Below are 25996 nucleotides of genomic sequence, written 5' to 3'. Positions count from 1 at the left end.
TGATCAATAGTGAATATCTATCTCCCTTTTCTATTCCTACTTTTTACCTATTTTCTAGTAAGTTAATATATACACAATTCTACGTACTTGAATTCCAGTGACTTTAATTGTCCTAAAGTACATGCATCCACAATTGGATGCATTTTAAATCCACTTTAAATTTAATATAAAGACATAAATAAAAATTACACAGTACACAAGTGGGGAAACTCAGTGATCCTGATCTGTACCACAAAGTTCAGTTACAGATGCTGTTAGTTCTGTAATGTAAACATGAATACACAATGCCCAAAACTACATTTCCTTAAAAGAAATCTGTATCTAAGGTGTTACTTTCACAAGTACAAGTGTGCAACTACATGTTTTTTTTTTTTTTTTTCACCATATTATTACAAATTTTTATATGTAGAACTTGATCTCCAAAATTTGACTTTAGTTTCAACCAAGTCACAGCTGTGAAGCTGTTTGGTCGATATATTTTGCTTTGTTTTATGACTCTTTTTAAATGAATTGTATAATGAAAAAAGATGACAGATGGGCAGAACTACAGTCCTGCTGAGTGGCAACACCTCTCTGTGAGCTCAGGGTTTGTTCCATCTGTGTTGATTCAAGTGCAGGATCCAGATCCCAGTGAGTGTCTGAAAATTGCCTGAATATTGAGTTTTCTTCAAAAAAAAGTCCAACCCACTGGATAGAATCATAGAATGGCCTGGGTTGAAAAGGACCACAATGATTATTGAGTTTCAACCCCCCTGCTACATGCAGGGTTGCCAACCAGCAGACCAGGCTGCCCAGAGCCACATCCAGCCTGGCCTTGAATGCCTCCAGGGATGGGGCATCCACAACCTCCTTGGGCAACCTGTTCCAGTACTTCATCACCCTGTGTGTGAAAAACTTCCTCCTAATATCTAACCCAAACCTCCATATCTCAGTTTAAGACCATTCTCCCTTGACTTATCACTATCCACCATCATAAACAGCCATTCCCTCTTCCTGTTTATATGCTCTCTTCAAGTACTGGAAGGCTGCAATGAGCTCTCCCCAGATCCTTCTCTTCTCCAAGCTAACCAAGCCCAGTTCCCTCAACCTTTCCTCATAGGAGAGCTGCTCCAGCCCTCTGATCATCTCGGTGCCCTCCTCTGGACACGCTCCAAGAGCTCCACGTCCTTCCTGCACTGGGGGCCCCAGGCCTGGGCACAGTGCTGCAGATGGGGCCTCACAAGAGCTGAGCAGAAGGGGGCGATCACCTCCCTCTCCCTGCTGGCCACCCCTTTTCTAATGCAGCCCAGAACACAGTTGGCCTTCCGGGATGCAGGCACACACTGCTGGCTCATGTCCAGCTTCTCATCCACCAGGACCCCAAGTCCTTCTCTGCAGGGCTTCTCTCATGGGGTTTTTTGCCCAGTTTGTATAAACACCTGGGATTTCACAGACCCAAGTGCAGCACCCTGCACTTGGCCTTGTTGAACCATATCAGGTGTTCATGGCCCCACTTCTCCATCCTGTCCAGGTCCCTCTGGATGGCTTCCCTTCTTTCCAATGCATCGGCCGCACCGCTCAGCTCGGTGCCATCTGCAGACTTGCTGAGGGTGCACTCGATGCCCTCGTCTGTGTCGTCGATGAAGATGCTGAAGAGCACCGGTCCCACGACCGACCCCTGAGGGACACCGTTTGTGACAGGCCTCCACCCTGACGCAGAACCATTGATCACAACCCTTTGCCTGTGTCCGGCCAGCCAATTCCTAATCCATCCAACAGTGCCTCCTTCCCATCCACACCTCTCCAGCTTAGAGAGAAGGATGTGATGAGGGACCATGTCAACGGCCTTGCAGAAATCCAGGTAGATGACATCCATCACCCCTTCCCCATCCACCCAAGCTGTCACTCCATCACAGAAGGCCACTAGATTGCTCAGGCTCGATCTGCCCTTGGTGAAGCCATACTGGCTGTCTCAAATCACCTCTTTATCTTGTAACAAAGCTTCTAGGAGGATCTGCTCCATGATCTTCCCAAGCACAGAGGTGAGGTTCACCAGCCTGTAGTTCCCTGAGTCTTTCTTTCTCCCTTTCTTAAACATAGGAGTAATATTTGCCTTTTTCCACTCACTGGGGACCTCACCAGCCATGATTTTTCAAATATGATGGAGAGCATCTTGGCAACCACATCAGCCATCTCTTTCATAACCCCACGATGGATATTATCCAGCCCCATGCACTTATATACATTCAATTGCATGAGAAGGACTTGGATTTATTCCACTATGGGACAGAAACCACTCCCCACAGTGTCACCTAGAGGCTCATAGTCCTGGTAGACATGGGAAACCTGACCACTCGTGAAGACTGAGGCAAAGCACTCATTGAGTACCTCAGCTTCTTCTATGTCTGAGGAAGCCAGCTCCCCACTATCTTTCATCAGAGGGGGAACACTCTCCTTGGCCTGTCTCCTTCTGCCTATGTACCTTTTGAACCCCTTCTTGTTGTCTTTCACATCCCTTGCCAAGTTCAGCTCCATCTGTGCCTTAGCTTTCCTAATCCTATCTCTATGCATTTGGACAACAGCCCTGAATTCCTCCCAAGATACACAACCCCGCTTCCACTTTCTGTATATTTCCTTCTTTTCCCTCAGTTTAAGCTGCAGGTCCTTACACAGCCACGATGGTTGCCTGCCTTCCCTGCTTGACTTTTTCTGGGGAATGGAGAGCCATTGCGCTCTCAGAAGGGTGTCCTTAAAGAGCTGCTGGTTCTTTACGTATGCCATTTGTATACTTATCAAATTATACTTAAGAACATCTTGAGAACATTTTCATATGTAAACTATACATTAAAAAAATATTGCCAGTATTTCTAATTCCCTGTTTAATCTAGATTAAAGTTTTTTTTGCTTAGAGGAAATTCCTGAGGCTTGATAGCATGTCTCCAGCAGTTGCCTCTGTAATGGGGGATGTTCTTATGAATCTACTAGAATGTTCTATTTCATCTGGCAGTCTTTCCTTAAAAGCAAATACAGAGTAGACAGGATTTGCTATTTCTGATGTCCTGAGTTCCTTAAGGTGGTGCTATTCCTCTAGTTTACTTTTATGAAGATGAACACAATTCAGAAAGGATAAATTATGAACCACTTGAACTCAAGGTAGCATGAAAGTCTTAATAAGTTTTCAATTCCAAATGCAATTCTAGCTTTAGCTCTAGCTCTTTTTAAAAATGTATTTTACATTAGTAGAGAAAGACCAGACATGAATTCCATGACTGATCCTCTCGCACCTCTGTTCTTTTCATGCAGAAGCACTATTCACCAAGAAACCCTTCAGCAGATTTCAGATCATCCCCTGCCCCCCCCCCAGAAAAGTTCAATTGTTGTCTGTCTTAAAATATCCAACATACTGCTATTTTTATGTTGATTCATTTTGGTTTTATTTGTTTGGTTTTTATTGTTCCTATCTCATAGGACGTAAGTGTATGAATATTCTTACTTCCATTGCACCTAGTAGGTTGGCACTCTCTCCAATGCTTTCTTCTATGTATCGCCTTTCTTCATCTGTGATTGTGGGATGCTTTGCAGGACTCTCATACGAAACCAAAAGCCAAAACATGTACCAGACTATACCAAAGCTCCCTTTAGAATGGAGAAAAAGGCTTTCAAAAGAAATGCACAGTGAAGTAGCAAAAAAAGAAAATATGTGGATAATTGTAACAAATTTAAATTGCAAATGTTGTTACTGCTTCTCTACCAAATCATTCTAAGAGCCAAATCCTGTAAAAAACAATTCTGTAAGATGTGTGCAGAGCCTTGAAGACTTCTGTTTCATTTACAGAGTGACTTCACTCTGTGTGAATATCATTTATGTTCTAACATTAACTTGTACTATGCAATGATACAACTCCCCTTTTATGTTACATGTAAATGATGGTCTGTTCTGCTTTAAGCCACTATTGTTTGATTACTGCACTACATCTTTTTTTTTTTTTTTAATCTTCAAAGGACAAGATTGTGGCACTGTTTTCAACATAGTCACATACACCCTGAGTAGTTTAATAATTTTCTGTGATATTTCCCCTTAATTCACATCAATTTTTTGATTGAACACCCTTGGGCCATTTTTTTTTTTTTTTACTATCAGTGTAATTTAATGTAGCAGAACTACTGTGGGTAGAGGGGTGTACTCTTAAGTTACAGTTCTGTAAGAGTGATGTTACCTCTGAGAATCTGGGTTTCTATAGATTTCCATAGCAGGCTGCACTACTACTAGAAGTGATGGTTTTTCCAGTCTTGTTTGATAATGTTGCTCTCCTTTAAATTCAGTTCATTTTCTTTTTCTCAAGACTGCATTTTTAGATTATGGAGACATTCCTGTTTTGGAGGGGCCTCTTCATGGTTACTTTTACATCTCTACATGGGGTAGAGTAAGGTCATGCAATACTGGAGTGAGATGAGAAGTGCATACCATACACATAGAACACCGAAGACCACCCCGTATATTGCACTAGAATCCCAGCTAAAGGCATTGCAATAACAGCTCCTGCATAGGAACCTACAAAACAAGATATATATGGATGAAAAAGTGAGGAAATTAAGTCTCAAAGTACTCCTAGGTTACAAATGAAAGCGAGACAAAAATGGAAAGTTACTTACCACAGAAGGAAGTGGTTGCTAACCTACTTCTTTCTAATGGGGGGGCCCACTTGCTCCAAATCCCATGGCAGGCAGGGTAGGTGACCCCCTGGGAAATGGGCATGCCACAAGTTAGATGATGCTGATCAATCAAGCAGTTCATTTTTCTTTTTTGTGTGAATATTTGTTTTAACACTGCTACAAACAAGGTGCTGAGAATGCTTTACATTCCTACAGCAAAGTCTGAGCACAGCCACAGGAAAACTTCAGTTTCTATTAAAGCTACAGTGGGTTTTGTTCATCTCTCCTGATCCATCTCAGAGGGCTAACGGTGTAGATACAAAACATAAATATTCTTTTTTATTCTGCCTCCCAGTTCCCAGGGCAGAATGGTGAAGAAAAAGAGAATACAAATGCACAAGTATCAGAATCAAAGGAGGGACAAAGGATGGCCTTCCAACATTCCAAATACAATTTAGCAAATAGAGTTTTCTTTTCCGTTGCTCTAAAACAATCAAATAAGATCAACAAGAGTTAAAAAATATAATGTCAGAAGTAATTCACTATCTTTTAATGAACCTTTCTGAGCTCTTAAAGAATTGTGTGGTGTTTTTTGTTTGATTTAAAAGGAGTTACCTTTTATGTCTTTCTTTAAAACCACCCTTTAACTCACAATAGGAAAACTGCAAGGAAATCACTGCATCTTACAGGGTTGAAATTTTAGGAAATGTAATATGAAATATGCTGTGCTTTTTCCCAGAATTCGTGCTTGAGAACTACTGTGGTACTATTCTCTAAATAGTTATATACAGCCACTTTTCTCTTTATTTGATATTTTATTCCCTCTGAAACAGTAGGAAAATGTTGAGTTTATCACTCTCATGTTACTAAAAGCTCTTCAAATGCTTTCTTTCATTTTCAAAGATTTTATAACCAATTTAATGTGCACTTCAGTTTTTGTTACTTAAGATCACATCTTTTTAAGACTGCCATGATGTATTGTAATCCTTCCTCAAACAGTACTGCATGAGCACCTTAGATTTACCATTCCTTTCAGCAGTATCACAGTAATTAATGATGAAAGAGCTATTTTATTTTGTAGTTAAGCACTTGCATCTGTTTTTCTCCTCAGTGGTCAAGCACAATTATGTCCAAGCAAAGTACTTTTCAGGATTTCAATATTTATACACTTATAGTGCACATAGAACTTAAGTGCAAGCCCTCTAACTTCCAGGTATATTCTGTACCTTCTTTTTGAGTCTTAATAAACAATAAAGTGCATAAAATAAAGTGAGCTTGCACAGCCCTTGGGGAGAAAGAAGCAGGAGTCTCATGCCTAAAGTCTGAAGTAAATTTAAATTTAGAGGACAAGCTCATTCTTTTCCCCTCTTCAATCACTGTAGAACTCAAATTGATTTCATCAAGAATCTGATCAGAGAAGCTATGAGAGGTCAGAGTCTATGTGAGAATCTTCATTCATTATTACAGATTTAGTTTGCTGGACAGCAAATAACTACTGAGTATAACAGCAGTGCAAGGCCTGTGCAGAACAGGATTTCAGTAAAACTTCAATGTTAGTTCTTGCTGGCTTCTCAGCAAGGGGAAGCTTTTGTAATTTTATAGGTATAGGAAAATCAAATTGCTGTAATTGTAAAAATTGTAACACTGTACTAAAAAGTCAGGAGTAAATTGGAAACTTTTTTCCTCATCAAATGAGATGATTGCTGTTTAAATGCTAATAATCATTTGCCAGTAATTTTATTTTTTCATACCTCTACAAGGCCCTGCAGGATCCTGACAAAGATGACACACCCGTAATGCACCCTGGCTGCAGATGGTATCAACATGTTGAGGGAGGATGTCAGCAGTATGGCAGCACCAAATACTCTGCAAGGGTGAAAAAAAAAAAGTAAATGAAGTAACTTCTGTAATGTTGCGGAAGACTTATTTCACAGATGTTCACATACCAACACAAATAAGTTTAAATGTATGAAATTTACATAGGGAATATGCTAACTGCTGGGCCGGATAAGCATCTGCTTTCATTTGGTCTTATAGTCTGTGTGATAGCACTCAGACCAAGCACAGACATGCAGATATCTATTTTGCCTAGTGTCTTGAGTAAATACGTCTTGTGTAATCACACCTGTATCCTACTCTTTATACTGCTCCACTCTTCCCTAATTTTTACTTTTCTTTCAACCAAACCTAATTCGATTCTCTAATATCTGGAGAAATTAGAACTCCAAATGTTTTGTTAAAACAGGTAGCTGGGCATTAGAGAAACTCTCATAGGTGCTTTAATCATAAGAAAGTGGCAGCACGTGTTCACTACTTCTAAAGTAGAATCCCCTCTTATAAATGCCAAAGCAGCAGGAAGAATTTCAAACAGAGATGTAATGTTCTTAAACACAGGAGCATTTTCCATGGGGAATGAATTATCCTTTCTGTTGTTTTTCTCTAGGGGTCACTTACTCATAGATTTTGACTTTGACAGCTTCCCAGCAATTCTGTTGTTTAAAGTACATTAAGAAGTACAAACATGAAATGAACTATCATTTTAAAAAAAATCCACTTTAAACTGTCCATTTTCTTTGTACAAAGTCATGTAGTGCTAAGAAAAATCCTGAGTATGTGTTAACATTGTGGTATCTGATGTGGAACTGATTTGACAGAGCCCTCATCTGTTCAAAACTACAGCCTGATGCAAACACTTAAATAGCAAGCTGAATATATTCCATATATAAAAGTTTGACAAGTAAGAAATGGCAGCCATACAGAGAAACACTGCTTGGCACTTAAAGGAAGCTTCATTAAACAGCTTCAAACCCGATCTCACTGTGTTCCCTGCACTCTGTATCTGATGGCAGACACGATTTAGCTCTGTGTGCAGCTTCCTCCTGCCTTCATCTGGCAGCATGAGCAGTGCATTTGCTGGGCCTGACTGGTGTATGTGTTTGTGTCAGCAGGTTTGGCCTGACTTTGGTCATTATTCTTAATTTTTGTCTGTTAGTTGTTCTTTTGTAGCTTTGTGTCAGTGCGTAGCCTTGCTAGAGCTAGTATTAATCAGCACAACCCTTTTAAAGTCACTGTTCCTAGCAAAATCATGTTAATATAGAACGTGAATTGTTCTCTTTATAAGGATGAGATCTTCGAAATTGTTATGTAACTGTTTATTCAAGGAAATTTAGTATAGTTTTTCACTTCTATATCTGGAATCTGCTTCTGTTTGCCGCAGTTGAAAGCCGTGTTTCCTAGAATTTCTTTGTTCTCATGTTCACTAAAAAGTAGCTGTTTCCTTGAATCTGTTCCTTCCAGAAAATAAAGCAAAATGCAATTCAGAGAATGATCTGAGTCATATATCTTCCAAACAAAAGATCTTGCCTGTACTTAACACATAAGTACTAGTGAACATTCAGTTACACTGAGGACCAGATAATAGAAGAACTCAACAATGTTTCTTGGGCGTCAGCTCTCTCTCAGAGCCATGCTTTATCAAAATCTTTCTCAAAAACAGATCCGTAATTTTTCTTCCAAATAGCTATGGAATTGAGGTTAGCATAAATAAGAGTTAAATTTATGATTCTTGTCAGAAATGTCGCTCTAATTTGCATTCGAGAAAAAAATTAGAAACTACAATTTTAGTGCGTCTGCTGTAGAAAGCCCATTTCCTCTGTAACTCCCAGTCAATGGCAGATGCATCTTTCATTTGGTTTGCATTTCTTTGCATTTCTCAGTGCACACTCATAAATAACATTAGTTTTTTGCCTTCTTACGTTTATTCCCCCCCCTCCCCCATTACAACTGAATCCTTTTTCCTAATGAAGTATTGTGATATGCTTCTGCTTTTTTTGATACAGATTTCCTGTTTATTGTTTTAAATATCTCAGCTAACTATATTTATAATGATTTCTGGCAAATAAGAATGCATTTCTAAGGAATTTTACTCTCCCACACACCAAGCCCCTGAATTGTATTATTTCAGTTCTTACCATTTTGTTGCCTTTATTAAGCTACTGATTTTATGACTTCTTTACATTTTCTCCTCATCCTAACTACTCAATCATCTGCATAAATCTGATGAAAAAGGTCAGACAGATTACGTATATGTTAAGCCATGTTTTTCTGTAGGATCCCCGTGTTTCCATAACAAACAGACACGTAGTGTTCATGATTGTACTTACTGCAATTGAAAATGATTACGTTTATCTCTGAACAAACATGATTCTCTTTGAAATGAGACCAGCATGCAAAGGGACAAATATTCCTTCCTATCCAACACTGCACCATTCTTTTTATACGTGTATGTGTCTGTCCTCTTAATATTCTGGTATCACCTTGAACAGATCAACATGACTCTCAATGGATACAGTCTTAAGCTACCATGCCTTCCCACGCATTCCTTTGGCCATGGCTTCTGCAGCAACATGGACTTGTGCTGAAGGCTTTATATGTCAGGTACAAATATGCCAACATTTCTTAAAGAGGAAGCCAGATCCTGCTGTATTGTACTGAGACCAGCTGAGGAATTGCAAGTAGCTGTGCTGTTGAATTTTCGTTCAGAGGTGTCCATAAGCATTTGTTTCATGCTGGGCATGCTCTAAAAAACACAAAACATATCTAAATTCCATGGTATAAATTAAGAGCTTTAGTAGATTTAAGGTAAAATCTGGGAAAAACTGCAGCAAGCCACAGAGATGGAGCAGGCCAATGACAATGCCATTATTCTCTGCCTTGGCATTAGGAGGGAACTAAACTGTTGTGATATCCCTTCAGCAGCCCCTGGATAGGAGGGAAAATTTTTTTCTGATCCCAAAACAGCAAGTGGTTTAAATATATAGAAGAATTTATCCATGCACAAAGGACAAATTAATAAACATGGTAGTAGTATGTCAGGGAGGAGGTAAAAATGTAAATCCTAGCCCACAAAAGTGACTAGAATCCTTGAAAGAAAGAATTATGCTTTGCTTATCTATTTCCATTTCTAGACTCAGTAGATTCAGTCCCAAAAGACAGGATCTAACATTGAACCTCAGTGTTTTACTGACAAAAGCATTATACAGAGGTTGTGAGCTGGGACTTGGTCCTTCTGTAATACAAGTAGGAGTAACAGCAAAATCATATTTGACTAAGAGACATTCAGGATGGGAACAGAGGAAGGAAATGACTCTGACAAGTCAGGAGAAATACTTAGAATGGAATGAAGTTGTGGGAAGAATTAATCTTTTTGATTTTCAAGCCAGTTGGCTCATTTTCCTCTTTGGGGAAAAACTAAAGAGAAAGAAATGCACTTATTTTCACCTCTGGATTTCTAATCTCTATGAAGTCTCACTATTCACATCTGCTTTTTTCATGCAATCCATATTACATGAGCATTCTGCATGGAAGCGCATTATAGATTTGGTTACTTGGTTGAAAGAAGTGTCAGCTTATAAACTGAACTGAGAACAGTGGGAATACAGATGCTTGCCAAATGCTGAACACCAGATGGGTGACATATTGGGTTACGCATATGATATCTGAAATTAAGGACTCCTGGTTGGAAGCATCCTTTTACCCAAAGGACTGGGAGTGAAAATTGCTCCAATGACTCCATAAACCTAGAACTCTTTTCCCATGTGCATGGTAGGACTCAATTCCCCAGCTGTCAGAATCTAGTGCATTTCATTGATGTCATTCTTTAATGTCACTGAAGATTTAACATTATGTCTCCTTATTCTCAAATAATTGTGGTCTACTTTCATTAAAAATAAACTGTTAGACAAAATAATATGTCAAATCTAAAGCATATGGAGTACCTTAACTAATGTCCATTCTTTAAAAAAGGAAAAACAGATAGCTGTGTATGTTCAAAATAGTAAATTTAGCTATTTATTTCAAGAAGAAGGTGCTTTAAGACACTTAAATATATGCATTATGAATGAGTTATGAATGTCACGTCATTAAAATCCCAAATAATTAAGGAATAGTAAATGCTGGTCACCTAAGACTACAAAACAAGATGATGTATGCTTGGATGGAATAAAATTGGGAGCTATGAGTGCATAGAAGGTATCACATCAGATTTCGTTATAAACTAAACAAGTTTTCAGTGACTTTACTGGAACAACCATCAAGAACAGTAACTGAGTATTTTTCACCTCCGAAAAGTCAATGATCATCATTTCACCTAAAGCCTCTCTGTAGAGTAAGAAAGTTTGTTGTTGTTGTTGTTGTCATGATTTCTTAGGGGATCTTGAAGAAGTACAACATTTCATACTGCTGTGGTAAATTAAATCCGTTGTTCTGATTGAAAAGAGGAACCTATGGAAAATAAAACCCATATTCCTTTTTGTGACACACGACCTGTCTACTTCACAATTTTACAGTAATACTGATCACGTTATAAGGACTTGACTTTAATTTGGTGAATTATTGGTATTGAACATTTTATATAAATTATTATCTTCTCTTTTAATGCTGTCTGAACTTTTTTAGTGGTTCAATTAATTGCTTTTAGCACCTTGAGAATATTTCTTTGCATGGCTTTTTTGTCATCATCATGGATGAGTTAGTATGATCACCAGTATTTAATGACTCTTCATTGATGTGAATGCTTTCCCATTTTTTCCCACAGTCCTACAACAGCTAAGCCAGTAGCAACTGAGCACAAGTCTTTCATATAGGCAATTCTTCATACAAAATCCAATATTTGGCCACTAACGAACACAGAATATTTTTCCTGGTCTTAGATGAGATCCCTCTGTTTAGCGAGGATGTAAACTAAAGAGGAGTGAAAACATGAACATTTCTTGAAAAGCTTTTCCAGTGTAGCCTAAAAATATTATTGCCATTTCCTTCCTTACAGAAAATAATGTATTATGTTGATGAAAGAAAACTTATTTTATCAAACATATATTAAAAGAATCTAGGTCTTAATTGTCAAGAAAGAACATCTAAGGACGTGTGCTTGTCTGGGAGAAGTCCAGAGCAGGAGCAGCTCTGGCAGCTGCAGCTGTTTCACATAAATTAAGTTTTTTAGACTATTCTATCAGCTCAAGATTGCTAAAATTTATCTTCTGCTCTGACTTCACGGACTGTCATCTTTTGACAAACCTCCTACAAAGGGCCAGCAACAAAACATAGAGTTGATTATGCTATTTTTTTCTTTCTTTGTTTTTTTTTAACAATCCAAATAATTTCTTGTCTGTGGGGAGCTACAAGGCTGGATATTGGATTAAAACTTTTTTAATGTTTTTATTAGTGAAATTTTTCAGCAAAAAATACAAGAGCTGGCTGGAATGTCTGTAAGCATGCAAAGATTTATCAGGATCATTTCTTCTGCAGATCTTGCTAGCAATGACAATTTATCTTTATCTTCATTTTTTTCTTTGAGTTATCTGAATGTTCAGCCACTGTATATTTCAGATTGTTGGCAGCTACTTAACATTCCCTTCTTACAAGGTGTCTCTCCAACTATATTAAGTGTGATGGGGGTCTCCTAAGACTTTGATATAGAGCATTTTGAGGACTCAAATTTGCTATAGCTTGATCTGCATGTTTTGAAGATGAGCGAATTCCAAAGTATTCCCAAGTCTTATAGTAGAATAAACCTTGCAAGGCCTGACTGAGCCAAGTGCCAAAGAGAAATGCCGTGTATAGATTAAGCCAATGTCTGTCAGGAATATGAAGTCCCTTTTTGACCTTCTGCCTTCACTGAGTTCCATTATTACCGCTGGCACATAGAAGTCGAACAAAGTCCCCAAATACTTCTTACGAAGATCCATTTGTTCTTCAGAGATATATTTGATACAGAATGTTTTTTTGTTTTTTTTTTTTGTTTTTTTTTTTAAGACTTTGGCACATGATGACAGCATCTTGGTAATTGATGCTGGATGTAAACCCTCCTGGGCCATTAAATTCTGATCAATGCTCTTCCCAGCAAGTGGATTACATCATCCTTTCATAAGCAGATGAAGTTCCAACTCAGAAGTAATTAGCATGTGCCCTACTTATTTTGGAAGCATTTCCAGCTTGTTACTTCCTACATCTGATAGGTATCTTGCACTCATGTTGTCTTATTTTAGCAGTTCTCATATCTGCTGTCTAACCCAATAGCAGTCCTATCTTCTTTCTTTTGCATCACTAAGCAAGCTGGGCTATCTCCATCCCATCTTCCTTTTCTTCATTCATTTGATCACCCAATTAGCCCTCTCTCTCTCCTGTTTGAATTCAGCTGGGAAATCTCTCAAACTGTAGTTTTGTTTTACAGCTCATTATACCCATATATGTCAAGATAAAACTCAGACACATTCCTTCTAGCTCATTAGCTTTGGGTTGGCTTGCTCTTTAAATATGTAATTTGCTAGATCATGTTTCAAACCTAGGCCGTCTCATTCAAATTATCTTACTGAGTTCCAGGCCTTGGACTGTGATTCATAACTACCTCTCAATTTAGAGATATATAATGCAGTTATAAAATAAATCATTCATGTTCATACTTCAAAATATTTTATAGATCTGGCAATGTATAAACTCAGAGGCTATATTTGCACTGCCTGGTGGAGTGTTTTCTGATATAAAGACTAAGTGTTATAGATGACAATATCCTCACTGCTTGGGTTAAATGTGGATTCTTTCAGAGCAAAATGACAGCGACGTTAATATTTCTATGCAACAGCCTCAATTGCATTTTGTAGCATGAAATCCAGTGTTGATACTGTATTGGGCTGAAATAACAAAGCAGGTAGAAGTGATTGTGGATACTTGTTGGGAAAAGTGCCTGGCATTATCTATGCTGTGTAAGAGAGGGCTAGATTTTCCCCTCTGAAAGGTTATGAGGAATCATACATTCAGCAGGGATTCTGGAGAATGAAGACCTGGGATAGAGCTGGAAGAGAAGTTAATTAGCAATACTGACATATCTGGATGATATCTTCTATTCTGTATCCAAATAATTCAAAAAAATCTGCCTCTTGTGGACTTGTAGTAGTCCACTTAGAGTAACACATGTTTTTCTCAGCAAAAAAAAAAAAAAAGGAAATAATAGTTTAGCCTATAATGCTAATGATAAATACAGAGCTTCCAAGCAAATTTCTAACACTGTTAATGATGATTTGCTTACTTCTACATTATGTCAATGTAAAGAGTGCTTGTACTAACTTCTGAAAAAATTGTTTTTATCCATATTATATTGTGACAATTGTTTGTATTTTTCCAGCTGTTCCAGCTTCAGTGGTTACCTTCTAGACTGCAGACTGTGAGTAGTCAATTTGGAATATTTACATTACTTATGTGTATTCAGTGCGTACCTGCCATGTCACTTGCTCATTCCCTCTGTAAACTAAATAACCTAAGTAATCCTGATAATATTTCTCTTACTCTAGTTATCATTTCACTTCATAGTTCATGCTGATTACCCTCCTTGGGATATTTTCTACTTCAGTTTGCTTATTTGATATGAATTAAGTGAAAATGAACCCCATCTGGGCAGACGTTCTGCAATGTTATATCATCATTTTGGCTTATTTCTAGCACTGACTCATTTCTGCTTACTTTCTTAACCTTTCTACTGTGGACATATTCACCTTAAATGTCCACCATAACAGTTCATGGCTCTATGAATGATAGACAGAATGTAGTGGTTTTTTTCTGAATCAGGTCCTTCTTTTGCATAAAATGACATAGGGCTAATGAATCTGGGATTATGCCATGAATATTGGAGTGGTCAATGAACTCAGCTGCCTAGCAAACAGGCAGAATAAGCTACCTTTAACATTAGGAGGGAATGCTTATTCCCAAGTGCCAGTCTTTGGCTGAACAGAGAGAATTGAGAGAGAACACGGAGGGAATTGCTTATAACCAATCTATCCAGTAACAATCTGTGGCCAGAAGCCATAGTACAGCAGCTCTATCTATCTTTTTAAAAACATGATAAAAACAAGTTACTTTCATTCATACACGTGTAGAAGGGAGGAAGGGGATGTGTCTGTGTGCCTTTCATACTAAATCCTATTACAAGCCTTTCATGAAACATTAATATGTAAAAGCCGACCTCCCGTCATCTAATCTACTATAATAAGGGCTTGGGTACATTATTAATTTTTGTCACACATCTGAGCCCCCCTTTTATCAACCAAAAACCCCATCCAAATCCCTTGCTGCATCATTACATTGTGAAAACAGCTCCATCATTCATGACAGAAAAATGGAAAGACCCTGAGCCATATGGCAGAGGGAACAGCAGTACCAGCCACCCAGAGATGGCTCTCCAGTCCCCTGCTTGCAGTAACTGGTGCTTAAAAGACTCTGCAATGCAGTAGGGCAACAAAATCATCTCATTTGGGATTTTTAGTATGGTTTTTTTTGGATTTTTTTTTCTTTTTTTGTTCAGAATAGGCTGCTCTGTCTGGAAACAGACAAACCCAACGCCAGTGTCTGGGACTGTAGCCCAGTTAGATCTGCATGATTTTGAACTGAATCATCTCATGTCTTCAGAAGTTCAGAATTTGGCTCCAGTCTCACCATTCTATGGTTATGCACCGAGAAAACTGCAGCATATTATATCTACCTATGGCAGAATGTAAAGATGTGTGGTTGCTTGCTATTTCAGTTTATATGTTTTGTTTTGTTGTCGTTAAGACTAAGTTAAGGAGAAAGATATTATGATTTCAGTGACACGTTAATGACAATGAAGATATCTGGGTCTGAGATGAAATGCTCTGATGTACAGTTGTCTGAAATATCACTCAGTCTATTCATGAAAATAATCCTACTGGATTATGTGCTGGGTATGAGGTTTTAGCCCTTGATAACAAGATGAATGGCACTTGGAAAACAAGAATTTGAAGAGAGAGTTTGATTTTTATGTATTTTCATTCGGATTGGAATGTGACAATGATGAAGAGTTCAACAGAGATGAGAGATAATTGAGTTGTAGAGAAATTACATTAGAGAATTATCCTTAATGTGGATAGTGCCAGGATTTGTGGTTTAACAGATAATGGGAAATACCAGTCATTATCATGGAATTATAAGGCAATTCGTTATATATTTCTTTAACTAACTGTCATTCTATTCTGCTTTCATTAGGTCTTTGTGTAACAGAGTTCTCATGATCAAGTATATACAAGTTAAAATAGTCAGCCAGCATTGCTTTACCAAAAAGTCTGTGATTATTACAAATCTCTTTTTGAAACACTATTTGGCATCTAAAGTCAAATGTGTTTATATTCTAAATATGTAACTGCACACCTGGGAATGAATTCCTGAGCATGTATAATCTAACAGTGAGCCATTTCAGGGAATCATTCCTGAATAGCAGTATGTATGTGTTTAACCTGTTACTTTGTAAATCAGTGAGGAAAGATTGCCACAACATAATAAGGCTTTTGTGAGGACAATGGTTTAATTACAGATTTTCAGTATGTCTTTAAATTGTTTTTAAAGGGTATATCAGAAAATATGACTGGTTACTTTCAACGTTGCTCTTTATACCCCCATTTATCTGGCTGCTTCTTACTGATTCTTGTTATATCTTTCAATCTTTACATCTTTCTAAAACAGACATTTACATCCAATTTATTTTTTTTTTTTTAGCAGAGCTATTTGCATGTTTTATAATCAAATTATTTCCAACTATTTTATATACTGACACGCTGAATATATAGTTCCTGCTATTATTTCACTTTATGACACAATATTCTATTTTATAACTACTTCTGTGACTCTCCTGTAACCCATTTATGATTTTTTTAAAAAACTCATATTAATACTCTTACCCAAATTACTTGCAACAAGCCACAGTAATTTCCATTGACCTAAATACACTGACCATTCCAAAGACAGAAAAACACATAGGATTACACTGACTTCCTTACAAGAGGATCACATAGAATAGCTTAAAATCTCACTCAGCATGACAGCTTTCCAGAGCTTTCTCACTCCCTGATGGAGTGTATTATTTTGTGTATTATGGACATGTATTATTTTGAACAAAATCTTTACCAAGTGATCCTTAATATATCACCAGTTTGCCTGATCCATTTTTTTTACTAATGAGCTTATCAGTGTTCCTGAAATGGCTGATGAAATGTGAATGTAGCAGTAGGTGTTGTTTAAGGACTGCTTAGCATTATGATAGCAGTAGATATGTCCTTGGACGTTACTTGCACATTAATCTCTTCATATTAGTCACACTGGTAGAGTATGACTAGCCTAACTGCAGGCATTCACTTGGTTGTGAAAAACACAAGAAGGGGCTCCATCACACTGCATTTGACTTGGGCAAATATCCTGCTAACCTGGTGTCTTATACAATATACAGGCAGAGAAAAGCACATTCTTGGAGACAGAACATCCCTGGAATTGTTTTAAAGCATTTAAACATCTTGGCCATCATGTTCCATTTAAATCAAATATGCAAATGAAATTTGAAGACTACCAAAGCACTGATTCTTTTTTCTTCCTCTTAATAAGAGGTCTTCAGCTACTGAGAATTATTCCTTTTTAAAAATTTGTTAAGAAGAGGCAAAGTCTGATTAACCCCAGCCAAAGTTATTTTAATGACTTTGATAGAAATTAAGACTTAGTGTGTTTAGAAGATTGAGGGTTTCATGGTTTCTATTCATGACATAGTAATTGCATGATGATAGCCCCTCTGGAGAGAGCCATTCTCATGCTCACATGCAAACCTGTACTTTAAAAGCATTAAAATCAGACTTGTGCTCTTAAATGGCATTAACTGGCACTATGAGTAACAGCTCTGCTAATTACCTAGTTTGGATACGCTGTATTAGTGCATAACAGTTGAGTTTACATGTTTCCTTGCACTTTTTCAGGGAAAAATACCTATAAACAATGCAAAAATATCTCAGGTTCTTCTCACGGAAACCCCACTCAAAAAATTGAAAATTCACTGTGACTTTAGTGAAAAACACAGCACCGAATCCCCAATAATCTCAAAAAATATTATCACTTTTTATTCATTCTTTTGAGAGAAAACTTTGATATTACTAATCAGAATGCATTGTAATCGACAAGCATTTATCTTACTTTGGAGTTGTTCATCTGTTTTTGACCCTACAGTCTCAGAAGCCCTGAATCATTACTGGTTTTGTTCTTGATGAATATATTTACGTAAACATCTCTACAAAAACAATTCTACTCTCATTGCAGAGCAATATGGGGAGAAGAGAATTATAGAATAAGGCTGTACATAAATTAGTCTGTGAAAAACAACCTCAATTAAATACAAACTGTGCTGGATGCTTTGTGACAAAACACTTTCTCAGAGCTCAGAGCATATCTCAGTACTCTCTGCTATCATTATGTAATGCTTCCTTGATGGCAAGATTCATTGCTGATTGACCTAGAGAAAAGATATTGCTGAAATAAACCCTACAAACAGATCTCCACATTGAACTTCCTTAGTTCCTTCAGCCTACTGTGGCTGTTTGTACATTAATTTTGTTCCAGTCCTCCTCTGCAAGAAGAGTTCTCCAGCCTTGTAGCAAAAGGGAATCCTCTATTTCTACACATGACTGAAGAGTCACAAGTTTAAAGCTTCACTTATTGCAAATGAGGGCACACCTGAAGCCCAAGTCCATGTCTTTTGGAATGTGCTGAATGTTCCTTCTTTCTATGGAAGTAAACAAAGGTTGACAGGTTCACTGACCTGGGTTTGTTTAGTCTCTTTTTTCATGTAATTAGTGATAGAACTAGAAGGAATGGCCTCAAGTTATGCTAGGGGAGATTCAGGTTAGATATGAGGAAAAATTTATTCTCCAAAAGAGTGGTCAGGAACTGGAATGGGCTGCCCAGAGAGGTGTTTGAGTCACCATCTGCAGAAGTGTTCAAGAAACGTTTAGATGTTGTGCTAATGGATGTGATTTCGTGAGGAAGTATTGGTAGCTGCTGTACAGCTTATCTGGATGATCTTGGAGGTCTTTTCCAACTTTGATTCCCTGATTTTAAGTGCCACTGACCACTGGCAAAGTAAGTGCTCATGAGAAGTATTTCTCTGTGCTCTCTGGAATTTTACAAGGTGGTTTTATCTGATCACATTGGTTCTACAGCAGCATAAACCTTCTATAATTTATACCTAAAATAAAGCATTTTCCTAAATGCTTTACTATAGCAAACTATATAAAAGACTATAACAAAATTGTCAGTGATGAATACTAATTGAGACCAAAGCTATCTACAGCAAATTTCTGAGAAACTCCATTTACTACTTAAAAATCTGTAAATCACTGTATATGTGTAAATTGCTATATGTGATGTGTCAGAAGTACTGGGGGCCTATGCATGATAAGAGCAATGGTTCAAAGCAGAACAGAATGTCTGTGCAGCAGGAGCCTTGAGTTCTAGTTAGCAAAGAATCTCAGTTAAATGCTACCCATTTACAGGCTCCATTGAAAAGAAAATATATTAGAGAGTTCAGAGCTCAGTGTTGCTAATTCTTGATTGGCAGGAGGCATTTTAAAATAAGGGTGGAATCAAAACAAAAGGTTTCAGCCGAGCTTGAAATGACTGCCCTGTGTGTAGAAAGGTTTACTTGATACCACCGGAGGGTCATTTCTTCTATGTGTTATGTCTTAGTGACACTTTCATGTTCTATCAACCCAATCTCTATAATTGGTTGCTAGACTGAATCCTAATGTCAAACAAACTCAGTCCTGTGCACTTTGCTACTCCCTGTTAACCAATAAAGCTCACAAAACACACCTTAACCCTCTTCCCAGTTTCCATCCTCGAGACTCTTGACACTTGGGAATCAGTTTTTCATTCACACTATCATCTTTTGATACAACAATTATTTTTTTCCACTCTTGGGGAATGAATTACTCTCCCTCTTGAAAAATCTGGATTTTTTCTTCAACTAAGAACTGTTCCTCATAGCTTGTCTCCAATCTGGAGATGCTATCGTAGAGACTTATTTTTTATGTGGAGGACATCTGACGTTATATTTTCTATATAAATTCAAATTTGCCCTTAGTGCGAAGGAAACTGTTGATTCACAAATTCAGTGATGCTTAAAATAATTTTAAAAATGTCTTGTCTGTCATCCAGCATAGTTTGAATGGATCGGCTGAGGCTGAAGAATATATAAAACAACAGAACTTTACAGCTTATGATGTGATATAGCTTCTAATGGTACTTTAGGCTCCCTGACTTCTTCTGATGTGGGGTTTCTTGCAAAAGGTATAGACACCAAGCTTTGCACCTTATTTTGAGTGTCATGTGACCCTACAGCAATCCCCTTCATTTCAAGCTGAATATATACAGATATCAAAATCTGTAGCAGGGTTTGGACTCCTTGATGTGTTGTTGTTCCAGCCACTATATCTAACAATCCCAGTCTCTGTTCTAAGCCATTTTTTATCTGCAAGCTAAATAAGAGTCACAGATATCACCTATATTTTACCGTTTGTAATTACTAGCAGCTAGTTCCTTTAATCTGTGGTTTATCTGGTCATTTCCCTCGTTGTTGTTTCAGAAGCTTTCCATGATGCTAATAACAGATCACGAATCTATGAAAAATTGGGTTAAAATATGTCCAGGTTAGCAATTAGAACTGGCCTACCTTTACTGATGTAAGTGTAAATATCCATGAAGAGGAAGAAAGCTTGATTGCCCAAGGTCAGGTAGAACGTGTAAACAAACTACTGAGATTTCTTGGGACTCCGTGTTTTTGTCTTGTAAATCTTTGTAGCTGCGCCACATTAAATCTGTATTGATTCTAATTACTGACATTACTAGGGCAAACAAGGACAGGCTTTTGTTTCTCTGAGTCAGATTCGTCAGTCTTAACTCAGGTAAGACTTCCATTGATCCTGAGAATCTAGGCTCTGCAAAGATGCCAAAAAAGCTCGAAGAAGGAACAGCTTCAACGGCTGTTGATTGCTATTCGAAATAGCCTCTTTAGATTTCTGAGCTATTAACAAAAAGAAGGCACCTGTAAACTCACAGACAATGCATATCCCACTTCAATACATACATTGCATTCTGGGTTCGTTTATCAATGGAGGGTTATCTCAGTTACAAAGGATCTGTAATGTAGATATCTGTCTAAAAGGCATTCACCTTGGAGAGAGTATTTTTGCCATAGCTCCCCTCTTTCTCAAACAAATACAGGCCAGCTTTCTTCCCAAGCAAAGTGTCTCCATCAGCCTATGCCTACCTTTGATGTTGCACACTTCTGAGAAGAGATAAAGGTATATACTGCTGATTTTAGTATCCATTTACACTTAGTTTGTTATGGTTTTGAAGACTGGCACTAGGACCTTTGCTGTGTCGTCGACCGATGAGCCTGGGGCATTAAGAATGGATGTGAAAGCGTCATGTGTCTTGAATACTCAGCGGATCTAATTAACAGGTAGAATCGCACCCTGGGTGCTTGAAAAATGGCCAGACACCATAGAAACCAGTCCTTAAGTCCCCGCACCATCTGCACTTTCTTTTCATTGTGCAAGTCTCATGGAAACGTGTGTTTTCGACCATTCTACGTTCGTTTGCGTTAATGGAAAATTCCTGCCGATGGTTTTCTTTTTTCACAGGAGAAAAAAAACAAAAATTCTTTCGGGGAAGAAAATAATGATCTCTCAGGCTTTGAGGAAACAATGAATCTTTGAACTTGCCTCTGAATGCGGCTCTTTAGAACAGCGCTGCCACAACCTCCCCGAGCTAATTTGAACGAGAAAATAACGAGAAAAGAAAAAAAAATACGCCGAGATCCCTCGCGAAACCAGCGAGCAGTTTGGGAGGGAGGGTGGAAACAGCCACTTCTCCTGGTTTCCTACTTTCCTTCTTTAGAGCTCCTACATCCCGGCCGGGCGGAGGTTTTTTCGGGGCCGCTCCGGGCCAGGAGCCGCCCCTTTGTCCGCCCCCGTGCATGAAACTGAGGAGATTTAGGTCGTCGTTACCTGTTGGCTGCCAGTCGGGACGAGATATACCCTCCAGGGATCTGGGTGATAATGTAGCCCCAGAAAAACGAGCCGTGGATCATGCCAACCGTCTCAGGATCCCAGTTAAACTTCGCTTTCTTCCAGAGCCAAGGAACCGGGGAGAGAAAGAAAGAAAGAGAAGAGGAAAGCTGTAATCGTGCTGGATTAAAGAAAGTTCCCGTAAAAAGCTTCACCGTGCCGGTCGAGGCCAGCGATGGCACCCGGGACAAGGAGCTCCTGCTGCCTCCCCTTCCGACTGGATCCTCACCGCACCCACACTGGCCACCCCCCGGATGGAAGAGCAGCAGAATCGTGCAGACCCCCCCGGCAGGGATGACCGTGGGCTCGCTGTCCCGTTACTCGTCTAGGTGTCACACAGCCTCTCGCCCGCTACGCTCTAAGCAGATTTAACACGGCATTTAACGCCTTTTCAATGCAAATTCTTTCATCCTGCTTTATCAAACATTCCTGCATAACCTCCCCGTTTACGTTTCACCCTTTTACAGTCGGTTTATTCGGTGTGTTCCTTTCCCTATATTTATTTCACGAGATAGCTGCGTTTTCCTACATGATGTGCAAAAGGAAAACGTATCTGCCCGCTCGTTTTAGCCCCAAACGGCTTTGCGCTGGGAACTACAATTGAAAAATAGAAATAATTGGCAGAAATGATTTATCTTTCCCCAACGAAAGTTTCGGGCTACGAAGGGCGGCGGGAGGCGGGCAGAGCCGAGGGGCGGCACGGGAGCATCCTTGCGGCGGTGCCCGGCTGCCTGCGCTGAGGTGCCTGGTCTGAAGCTGGGAAGTGCACCGAGAGGGCATGAGAGTTACGAGGGAAGGATTCCCACCTCTTTAATAATTTTTCCTCCTCGGTGTATGGTGCTGTTATTGACCATGTCCACGATGGCCACTCCCAAGTTACATCGGATCCCGAAGGAAATGCAGAATCCCAGTCCACTCATGATGGCAATGATGTACCTCCGGGGCAGCCCGAAGCAGGTACAGTCGCAAAGCGGGGCTTTCTTCTCGGGCATTTCCATGGGCTTCCCATCTTCCGTCAATTCGATGGTGTCCCCGGGCTTCTGCCTCTTCTCTAGGACTCTGACCGACACAAGAAGGGAAAGTCAAGCCCTGCCTCCCCACTGCCTGAATGCGCAGCCACCTCGGGTAGCTGAAGGCTTAAGTTCACAGCCCCCCCCCGCCCCTTCGGCTTGCTTTGGATGTTTACTCCTTGTTTTCCGTTCACCTTCACTTGTTCTTCAGCTGTGACCTGTGGGAGTCACGATTAGTCATGCCCAGCTCCCTTCCGCCCCGCGACAGCCCGCTGCAGAAACCCAGGGAGGAGCTTTAGCTGAGAATTGCTCATCTATCATTAAAGACTTCTGCGTAAATATGTAGGACACATTAAGAAGACATCATCTGTAGCCACTGCGGAGGCGCCATGTTGGGCAGCCCAAGAAGTTGAGCACGGAAACTGGAACGGTGCTCTGGAGAAGGGTTTATTCTCCCTCTGCCGTATAGAAACACCAAGGGGGAACGAGCTCTGCGTGCATTTTGCTTCTGGATTGGGAACAATAGAAAGAGTACCAGAAAGGGTGGGGCGGCGGTATTGCTACTTATTTTCGATTTGCAAAATGGCTGGCACATGCAGTGGGAAATAAATAAATAAATGACTGTCTTTAGAGAACTGACGACTTTGGGGAAGCCTTTGTAAAGATCGTATCTACTCAGCTAGGGTTAGGTTTCTTTCCTAACTCAGCTCTGAGCTCGATCTCACCGTTCGCACTTCCTTGGTTTTACACAGGAATCCTATCAGACTGAGAAATCAATGTGCAGGAATCTGGAGGGTGCTGGCCATTTGAAGCTATGTCGAATCAACAGAAAAAAATACCGAATTATGCTCCTCCTTCTCCCCTTAAAAAAAAAAAAAAAAAAAAAAAAAAAAATTCCCCCCTACCCACCCCTCATGCCACAAAAAATAAAAAAAATAAAAAAAATATCCCAACCCCGCAAAAGATTACTTAGCAAATTCTATCTCTTCTTTGGTGTAAATCTTTAAAAATACCGAGTGGATAATAAAAGATATCGGATGTATCAAGCTGATGCTCCATGCTGAATGTCTGAATCTTCTTTTGCAGCAAGCGAGATATTGAAAAGACAGAAATATTAACGGCTTTCATCCTAACTCCGTTCTTACCCAGGAGCGAGTGCTACATTTCCCGACATTGGGCTCTCTCCTGCCACTGCCTTAACCCCCGCCTTAGGAGTGTCTTCTCACCTCAGACATTCTCTTCGGAGGAGCTGCTCTTTGAGGTTAACTCATCCGGCTAATAGGGCGCTAACAATTAGCAGAATTAGGCTCAGATTGTTGCCTGTGCTTTGAAGCAAATGGGAGACTTTATCCCGTGGTTACTCGGTTGAAATCCTAACGATTTTTATTTGCCGGGAGAATTATTTCCGTGCTTTAATTCTGCATCGTTTCTTATTGTCTTAAATTGCGAACACAAGAAAATCCCCCGGTTTTTTTTTGTTAAAAATTCGTTTGTGCGAATAAGAAGATGCACGAATGTCTTCCCATTAAACGGGAATATCTTCCGGAAGACGTTAACATATAAGGGAGGTGAAAAGTATTTGAATTCCTAGAATCGGAAATAAAATAGGTCAATCCTATGCCTTGGAGAAAAAAAAAAACAACAAACCAAACAAAACAGAAAAAAAAATGAAAGAGGTAACTGGATAATTTATTAATTAATGGAGAGTTCAAACCGAGTTTTACTGGAAAATACAAATGCTTTCTCCATTACTCACTGTATGATAATACAAAAAGCAGTAGAGACCGTTGTTTCATTTATGTTTTGTGGAATCCCTTAGGGGAAAAATAAGAAGTTTATTTCCTTAAGGACATTTTGAAGCAGTTACTCCGGATTGTCAATTAGTCCTTTTTATTTTTTCTCAGAATTTAAGATGATATAAATGCAGGATATTTACTACATCGCTGTTGGCTTCGGTTTTGCTTTTTTGCTTTTCAAAGCTGTACTCTTTCCACTAAAATGAAAATTTCACTTTTGTCTTATCATTTCAGTAACAGTTCCCTTAAAATGGCAGCAGAAGTTGTGATTCATGCTGTGGAAGAACCTTGTGCTTGTGCCCAATACTGCCGCATAGGCACGGAAAAAAAAGACTTCTACATGACCTACAGTAGACAGATAAATCCGCAGTTAGCTTTAATCCGCAATTCGAAACAACACTGGGATAAGTGTTGGCACACGAGAAGATCCAAAATACATTGGAATTTCACAGGCTATACTCAAACGTCCTAGAGGTCACTAAAGTCACTAGCTTGGATGGGGCACGATGTGTCAACTTTAGTACATACCCTTTTAAATATGCGTGGATTTGTGTCTGTTTTCTGTCTATACAGATCATGAAGATGGTGGAAATTTGTACACACAGGAACATGCAGGCATGCCTGTGAGTTTAGCAGTTACAGTCGTATATCACTTATAAGACAAGTGGATGCTTCTCAGTGCAGACAGATAAATAATTAAACACATCCCTCCATACGTTTCAGCCTCAGAATTTAAAAAAAAAAAAAAATCATTTGGACATCAATTATTTATACATATCCTTGTTTATCTTCCTCTGACGGTGGATTACACAAGGGCTAAGACTAATCAAATCTCAGAAAGATTATTATTACTGAATTATTACTATTATTTAAGTATTAGTGAAAGCAGTGATAAAGGTCTTGTGAGCACGTTTCAGAATTAATAAAAAGCAAAGACAAGGGGAGCAGCTCTGTGCTGAGTATGGTTTCTAGATGGGATCCTGTTTTTGTGTGAGAAAGATGGGGTAATCTTTGGCTACATATTCACTGGCAGCATCCACGAATCAGATAGAGAAGTTACAAGGGTGCCATATTGAGAAGCTTCAGCAATAGTTTCCAGTATCCAGATTACACCGGTGATATATAAACAGCTCCCAACCTCTCCACCACTAAGCTCCCCAGAGCACACCTATTCCACCTCGACCAGCAGCTCACGATTAACAAAAGCTTTCAATTGTTTCTAAGAACTAGAGTTCTCTAATATATTTTAGTCTTACCTGTAGAGTTGACCAAGAGATTTTCCGGCAAAATTTTTCAATCCCTCCTTGCCAGGGGTCAAAATCCTTTGTTTTACCGACTCCATTCCTGCAGTGATGCTCGCTGGATTCTGCTCTGCTCTGGATAGGGCACTGCTACGAGCAACGATGGTTCATATTGGTTTAATCCCTTAACTTTTTCCCGTCATTAAATGGCTATCAGTGCAGCTCCGAGTAAAGGGAGAGTGAGAGAAAGCGTGCGCGCGTGTTTGAGAGGGGGAGAGACGGCGTGCAGAGCCTGGGGGGGGGGAGGAGGGGGAAGAGGGCGACGGAGCGCGCCTGTGTGCGGCAGCGAGAGGGAGGCTGAGCGCTGCAGGCAG

At 39.2% G+C, this 25996-nt stretch overlaps 1 protein-coding gene across 1 annotated transcript in view; it reads right to left on the bottom strand.

The window, feature by feature from the left end:
* SLC17A6 (solute carrier family 17 member 6) overlaps positions 1–25723 on the bottom strand; it is a 31524-nt gene extending 5801 nt beyond the window's left edge. Inside the window, exons 1-7 of the mRNA XM_042882726.1 lie at positions 25638–25723; positions 22382–22634; positions 21516–21634; positions 6384–6498; positions 4633–4720; positions 4445–4531; positions 3473–3615 (exon numbers count right to left, since the gene is read on the bottom strand). Of these exons, the coding sequence (XP_042738660.1) occupies positions 3473–3615; positions 4445–4531; positions 4633–4720; positions 6384–6498; positions 21516–21634; positions 22382–22634; positions 25638–25723 (891 nt within the window). The remainder of the gene's footprint in view (positions 1–3472; positions 3616–4444; positions 4532–4632; positions 4721–6383; positions 6499–21515; positions 21635–22381; positions 22635–25637) is intronic.
* Between the last annotated feature and the right edge of the window lie 273 nt (positions 25724–25996).

The sequence above is a fragment of the Lagopus leucura genome, unplaced genomic scaffold, assembly GCF_019238085.1.
Source record: "Lagopus leucura isolate 7727_CA_CO unplaced genomic scaffold, USGS_WTPT01 Super-Scaffold_100035, whole genome shotgun sequence".
Classification (NCBI taxonomy): Eukaryota; Metazoa; Chordata; class Aves; order Galliformes; family Phasianidae; genus Lagopus; species Lagopus leucura.
The sequence above is the reverse complement of the archived record's forward strand: the minus strand, read 5'-3'. Positions and strand labels throughout refer to the sequence as shown.